The sequence below is a fragment of the Molothrus ater genome, chromosome 14, assembly GCF_012460135.2.
Source record: "Molothrus ater isolate BHLD 08-10-18 breed brown headed cowbird chromosome 14, BPBGC_Mater_1.1, whole genome shotgun sequence".
NCBI classification, from domain to species: Eukaryota; Metazoa; Chordata; class Aves; order Passeriformes; family Icteridae; genus Molothrus; species Molothrus ater.
In genome coordinates, this window is record NC_050491.2 from 7,737,476 (window position 1) to 7,744,833 (window position 7,358).

Consider the following 7,358-nt stretch of genomic DNA (forward strand, 5'->3'; position numbering starts at 1 on the left):
GCAGAAAACCTTTAAGTGAACAACCCTCCCTCCTAACAGGATGGCATAGAGACAATTTGCAGTCTCCCTTTCAGAGAATGCCTTGGCCTTGTGTTATTTCATTTGAAGTGTTTTGTACTGATGAGTTCATCAAAACATCAATACCATAGGTTTTGTTGGCTCTGAGAGCACAATCATTTCCTGGAAAGCCTCAACCTTCACCCAAGACATCTGGCAGCAGTTGTGCCATACACAAACACTCGGTTTCTTTCTCTCAAGGAAAGCACCTGCAAGCAGCACAGATGGCACCACTGTTCCAAGCTGGCAGTGAGCCTGCTCAGGGAAGTTTTCCCTGTAGAGATGATGATTTTGCTCAAGCCCAGCTGAAGCCACTGCTGTGGTCCAGGTCCCAGGCTGCCTTCCATCCCCACATCCCTCTGGCCCTCCATCACTCCATCCCTCTGTCCCTTCATCCCTCAGTCCCTCTGTCTTTCCTTCCCTCAGTCCCTCCATCTTTCCATCCCTCCATCCTTCTGTCCCTTCATTCCTCATTTCTTCCATCCCTCAGGCTCTCCATCTCTCCCTTCCTCTAACCCTCCATCTTTCTTGTCCATTCTTCCTTCCGTCCATCCCTCAGTCTCTCCATCTGTCCTTCCCTCCATCCACCTTGACCCTCTGCACCCCTCTGTCCCTCCATCCCTCAGTCTCTCCGTTTCTCTGTCCCTCCATCCCTCAGTCGTTCTCTGTCCTCCCCGTCCCTCTGTCCCGCTGCAGTGCTCACCGCCCGCCGCTAGGCCGCGCCAGCCCCATGGTTGCTATGGCGACAGCGGCGGCGCTCCGCGCGCATGCGCGCCCATAGCCGCGGTTTCCGGCGGGCCGAGGCGGCGGCGGCGGCGGGCGGTGATGGAGCGGTACGGGCCGGGCCCCGTCAGCGCCGTGCCGGTGGCCGAGTTCAGACCGTGAGTCTCAAGGCGGGCGGGACAAGGGCCCGGGGGCGGGAGGGCGCGGCGGTGGGGCGCGGGGAAGGCTGCGCGCCCGGCTCCATCAGCCCGCGCTGGGGCTGCAGCCCCGGGGAGAGGAGCGGGAGGGAGCGGGGCTCGGGCCCGGAGGAGCAGGAGCGGGAGGAGGAGGAGGAGGAAGAGGAAGAGGAAGGCCCCGGTTGGCCTGGGTCACGCTGTGTAACCCCGGGCCACCCCCAATGCCGAGCGTGGAGGCTGCCGGCCGTGGGGAAACGCGCCGAGCTAGGCTGAGCTTATACACGAATGTTTGTTTTTGCTGCGTAGGGAAGCGATGAGAGTATGTCAGTGTAAGAAAAGTATTTGTCAGCAGTGGACAAAGTTTTTAACTTTGGTAATAAGCTGGAGGTCATCTTACTCTTCTGTGGGTAAGTGTGGATAGAATGGTTTCTAATTTCCCCAGGGAGATTTTTGAATGCAGTTTTGTCCTCCACCCTGACAGTCCTTCAGGGAAACGCTGATAAAGGAAAAGAATTCGGATGTTTTTCTTTTTTAAAGCTGCCTAAATGTAAGGCAGTACATGAGCAGCCAGCAGGGCTGTTGGCTGCACTGTAGAAGCTGTGCATGGCTGCACAAAACTGTTAGAGGATGAAACCATTTTTTTCCCCATTTCCACTTTTTTTCCAAAGAAAAACACATACATTTGTGTTTCAACGCCCTAAGGACTCATGTCCTTGAATGAGGCAGTCTTTGAAAGTCAGAAGGGTATTGCTTGGCTTACATGTTTACTTAATCATAAAATAATGCAGTCAGCCAGGCAGAGTGAGTGAGAACTGGTGGAAACACACAGAACCAGGCTGTGTGTGGTGTTTTGTAAACACAACACCTGTTCTAGCAGGTCAAGTTCGAGGAGACCCTACCAAGTACATAAAATTTCTCTTGTCAAAGGTCTTCCAGGTTTAGGTCTATGAAGGCAAAGTTTTGGTATAGTGGGTTTATGTTGTGACTGTTACTACACTTATTGCAGCTTTCTCAGTTAAAAACTGAGAAATTATTTTTAAATAGAGGAAGAAGACCTAATAAAAAGGAACTTGGAGTGGTAAGCTGTTAAATTCATTCACTGTACTTCCCTTTCTATCCTAGCCTGTAGGATTTGTCATTTTCCTGGACTTGTAGTTACTTAAAAGAAAAAAAAAGGAACTTGGCAAGTTTTAATGCAGGATACTGTCATATGACATGTGCATGTGTAACTAATATTAGATATTTAATAATTATGCAGTAATGGACTGATAAACATATTAACATAACCCCCCTATGTTATAATGCTTGCAAAGCAGTAACAGGGGAATGTCTAAAGATTTAATTTTTGATTTTGTTTTTAATTTTGTTTGTGTGCTTAGACTGGCAGAATCATTACATTGTTTTGAATACTCTCATTTTTATTGCAGCCAACAAATGCTTACTTCAAGTCTTTATTGCTTCCAAACAATAGACTTACTCAGTTTTTGAAAAGTAATCAGCTTCTGTTTGGAACAAGTTCTTGTCCTGTTTCAGGCATATATATTGTGACTTTCTTTTGTGTGTAACTTCTCTTATTTATTTCAGAAATGAGGGTTCATTAACATCAACTTTAAGAACACTTCTATTCTTCACAGCTCTAATGATTACATTACCTGTTGGGCTATATTTTTCATCAAAGGCTTATGTATTTGAAGGTAATTTTGTTTCTGCCAATTAATATTATTATTACAAAAATAGAGGAGAAGCACAATCCTCTAATGGCATCTTTGTTCTTCCTGTTTTGAATATTTGTTTCCATGTATATACAAAAGGTCCTGTAATGTCTTAATGAGAACAGAAAATTATATGAATGGTCAATGTATCTTTCCCTGCATTGTGGTCTGCAATCCAAAATTTGCTGTTTATTATACAATGATTTATATTGCATAGAGGTGCATTGTTCCCCTTACCTAAAGGGTTTTCAACACTACTGTGCAGAATACTTTTGTCAGAATCATCAGAGTAATGTTTCCTGCAGGTATTGCAAACTAATTATGAGACAGAATAACGTTGTTTCTGAGGTTTATATTTTGCTTTTTGAAGCATGTGCATTGAAACAAGCTATGTGCAATTTCAAATATTGAATGTGGTTGCTTCTGGAGCTTTCTTTCAATTAAAAAAAAAAGGAAGAGAGATTATGGCTGTTTGTTTGAACAAGCAGCCATGTTGTAGTCCTGATTCTGCAAGGCTTTAATACTTACCTCCTGCAGTTCTAGAAAGTTATCTCCTTCAGAGGTGGGGAGGAGAAAGGGAAAAAGCAGCTGCTTTATGAGCAGTTTATGAGTTGTTCTGAGATGATTCTCCTTTGGTGTGTACTGCTGTATGTAGTACATGAAGGCTCAAAGCTCATTAAGTAACTTTCAAGATCATTTTTAGCTTTTTTTTTTTAATTTGATGTGTAGCAAGCTGAGCTTTAACTTCACTGTGTCAGTTAATGAAAAGATCTGTTGGCACTGAAAGGATTGTGTTTGCAGGGTGATGGTTTTGGAGTGCTGTAATGTGTAGGTTTTGTTTGCTTTTGGGGAGACTTTGTCGGGTTTTTTAAATTAATTAAGGGAAACAATATTTCAGTGTTTGGATATTTGAAAGCTTATTTCATATGAGATCCTTTCATGTATCTTAACTGGTGGGGCATTATTGTTTTATAGTCTAAATACAAAAGGTAAAAGTCTTCTAAATTTAATTGTTCTTCTACTGTTTTCTCCTGTTTTAGTGGCAAATTATTACAGAATTCTCCTCCTTCTTCCTGCCACCTCCCTCCCCCATTTTACTGCCCCACAAAGAGAGTTAGATTTAGGAAAAAAGTATATTGAAGTCTGTTTGGTGCTGAAAGGTACTATCAGAAAAAGTGAATATTATAGAACTCTAAGCTGTTGACATCAAATCTAGCTTATTTTATCTTAAATATTGAATACTTGAGTGATGCTTTGCTCCAGAAATGGTTTCAAGGCCTTTAACTGTCCCAGTGAATTGTTTCCTGTGAATCGTTTTGAGCTCAGACTTTTGATACAGGAGTAGATGTAACTTTGGTCTTCAGGGAGAATTGTGATTTGCCACGTCAGAGTTCCTAGCTCATAACTAATGTGCTTTCCTTCTTTGTTTTCTCAGGTTCCTTGGGGATGTCTGACAGGGACAGCTATTTCTATGCTGCCATAGTAGCTGTGGTCACTGTCCATGTGGTGCTTGCTCTCTTTGTTTATGTGGCCTGGAACGAGGGCTCGCGGCAGTGGCGCGAGGGCAAACAGGACTGAAGTGAAGATCCCCGGTGTCTGATGTCCACAGACTGTAATTCAGATTTTTTGTGAGCTGAAGGAAAAGCATTCTTCCAAATGTGTAATACACATGCACTAAGAGGAGGCTGGTGCCTCAGTTATGGTTAAAATAAGACTTGTGCTCATCTTGACTGCGTACTGGTGTTTTCTGTAATGGTGATGGAAGTTGTTCTTTAGCCAGCTTCTACTATGTTGAGCAGAGGAGACCTTAACTTGCAATTAAAGTGGAATAATTATATTCTTTTGAAAACTCCTGTAGCTACTTTTGCCATGCCTAGTATTTTTCTGGCTTGCTCTGAAAATAATATTGGCATGAAGCAAGCATTAAATTTTCAAGGAATTAAATTGCTGTTTAAAAAAGCTACATTACTTACTTTGCAGCTACAGTGTAAAAGATGGAATTTCACTTTGCTGTGAATAGTTTCCTGATTTGTATGTGTTGTAGTTTAACTCCAGCCAGCAATTGAGCACCATGCAGCTGCTCACTCACTGTGACCCCTCAGTGGGATGAGTGGGGGAATCAGGAAAGCAAAGTGAGAAAACTCATGGGTCAAGATAAAGATAGTTTAATAAGTAAAACAAAAGCTGCACATGTAAGTGTGCTGGTTTTCAGTATAAATTCAAACCATAGCCCCATAGTAGCTATTATGAAGAAAACTACCTCTATCCCAGCCCAAACCAACACAGTGGGATAGGCATAATTAATCTATTTCTGTGTTTAGAAGTAATTTCAAAACCAGAATTGTTTAGAAACTCAGGTAATGTCTTTCTAATGTGAAGTACAATTTTTTTTCAAATATATTTTTATTGCAGTATAAAATTCAATCTTTAATTTCCTTTTGGGAGGTCTGGTCTTACACATTGCTCATCTTTCTCCTTTTCTACAGTTTATCCTGGTAATGTAAAGGAACGGGCATAGCATATTTTTTGTATGTCTTTAGACAGGTATGTATCTCCTTGATATTTGCTGAAGTGTGCACTTGGATTTCCTATGGTAAAGCAGTGTCAGTAGCAGTTATAAGCTGCTGTAATGGCTGGTAGGGGAAGGAGCAAGAGAAAACAAGCTGTAGTTGTCTGCAAATGGTGTTCTTTTTGAAGCAGAGGACACAAAAATGGCTACTTGGAAAATTGACTTCTCTTCATAACTACTTACTTGTACACTGTGAAATGATACAATATGTTGATTGTTTTCTCTTTTCCTTGGTTGTGCGTAGAACTTCTGTAGTCAAACCTTAGTGAGATTTTTGTGCTGTAAGATAACATGAATTTCATTCCACTGTTGTGCTGTTGTTAGCAAGCTTTTTAATCTCTGGCTAAAACGTGTTTCCTAAAGTTCCAGCAAAGCAAACTTTCTTAAACCTAATGATGGCTGTTAAGCTGCTGTGCTTGAGGTCATTCTGTTAATTTGAATTTTCCAGTTTATTGTATTAGTTTAGCCTTTCTTAGAAGTTTTTTGCTTAATACGGGGCTTGGCATGGTTTTGGTGCTGCATGTGTCTGTGGTAAAACTTACATATAAATGAGGCAAAAATTGGTTATCTGTGCCCAGTGGCTTAAGAATTATGTTCCCAAGCCTCATTCTTGTCTTGTCCACCCCAGTCCCAGGTGTGCACAAGCATATGCACCATGGCACACTAATGCAAATCAGTTTTTACTCTTTGTTTCTGCCGTGTTGCCTTTTCTCATCCAGACCCCCCTTGTCAGGTTGCTGCTGGCAAACTGCAGAATCTTCTCAGAGTACTTGAAGTGCAGAGTTAGTTTGTACATGGGCAATTGGCTTCCTGTTCTCCAGTGTCTGATGTGTACCTTGTGGAACAAATACTGCCTTTTAATAAAGACCTACCCTGCAATACAAGATCCAGTAAACAATATGTGCTGAACACTTTTTGAATAATGTCTTTAATATTCCATATGTAGAGTACAGCTTAAAGCAAATATATAGCCCTGCTCAATAGCTTAGGTTTTTTGTTTTAAATTTATTCACAGTGGAGGATAAATGAAGAGTTACACTTATGAAATCAAGACGTTTATTTGGTACTAGAAAAGTTGCAGAAAAAATGAATGTTACAGAAGTCTAAGGTGTTGACTTAAGGGGAACACACCTGTTATACTCTATTAGCTGGGTCCTGTGCTGTGTCTGTTTTATGTTTCATGTAGCAGAATCCCTAGACACAAAGTGAATTTCCTAGGGATAACAGGAAAATAATTCGTTATAACTGTTGAGTTAAAAAAATCTGACAAGTTTGGCCTCTGCTGTACATGCAGGCACTGTGATATCTCAGCAGTTGGGGGTAATGAGCTGAGCATTAATCCATCCATTGAAGGTCTTTGAAGGTAATGCTTTGATCCACCACAACGTTCCTGGTGAGAAAAGAGGCACTGCCTGAGTCTGCCCAGCCAGAGCCAGGTGCTGCTTTGATGCTGCCTCTGCTTCTGAGTGGGAACAATCCCTCAGGGAGAGGCTGCAATGAAAACAGCCCATGAAGGGTTGTCCCCGTGGAGCCCAGGGAGGTCCATAGGGAGCAATTCTGTCCCCTCCCTCCTTGCCAGCAGTGGGGAGCCATTCTGGAGCACTCTGCTCCTGAAGGATGCACCCTGGGGAAGGAACCCACACTAGAGCAGTTTGTGAGGGATTTCCTGAGGAGGAAGGAGGGCAGGAACTGTGTGAAGAACTGACCACAACCCCTATTCCCTGTGCCCCGCTGCCACTGTGGGGGAGGTTGGGAACTTGGGAGTAAAGTTGAACCTGGGAAGAAGGAAGTGCTGGGGGGAATGGGTTTTATTTTGCATCACCCTACTCTGATTTGATGGGTAATAAATAATTTCCTCAAACTGGATCTGTTTTTCCCATGATTGTAATATTAGTAAATTACTTCCCTGTGCTTTTCTCAACCCAGGAGCCTTTGTTACATTTTCTGTCCCCAGCCAGCTAGAAAGGGGAGTGTTAGCAGGATTTTGATGGGTGTTTGGTGCCCAGCCAAGGTCAAGACCACCACATTTAAACTGATAAAAGTTGTGGAGAGATTAGAATTTTTGTTGGTTTGATTTTTTTATTTTCTATAGACTGGTGATATAAACTTGTTAACAGTGTG

At 42.5% G+C, this 7,358-nt stretch overlaps 1 protein-coding gene across 1 annotated transcript; it reads left to right on the top strand.

Moving 5' to 3' along the window:
* The first annotated feature begins 839 nt into the window (after positions 1-839).
* Positions 840-6,146, top strand: VMA21 (vacuolar ATPase assembly factor VMA21). Its single transcript, XM_054516360.1, has 4 exons — positions 840-938; positions 1,263-1,363; positions 2,591-2,650; positions 4,104-6,146. Exons 1-4 carry the CDS (start codon positions 883-885, stop codon positions 4,244-4,246), a joined length of 360 nt encoding a protein of 119 aa, XP_054372335.1. The 5' UTR covers positions 840-882; the 3' UTR covers positions 4,247-6,146.
* Positions 6,147-7,358: the final 1,212 nt, after the last annotated feature.

Bases quoted from the DNA above. Each gene is read 5' to 3' on its own strand.
- VMA21 (XM_054516360.1), top strand. From the start codon at position 883: ATGGAGCGGTACGGGCCGGGCCCCGTCAGCGCCGTGCCGGTGGCCGAG. The intron at 939-1,262 runs GTGAGTCTCAAG...TTTGCTGCGTAG, and splicing joins CCGGTGGCCGAGTTCAGACC to GGAAGCGATGAGAGTATGTC. The intron at 2,651-4,103 runs GTAATTTTGTTT...TTGTTTTCTCAG, and splicing joins AAAGGCTTATGTATTTGAAG to GTTCCTTGGGGATGTCTGAC.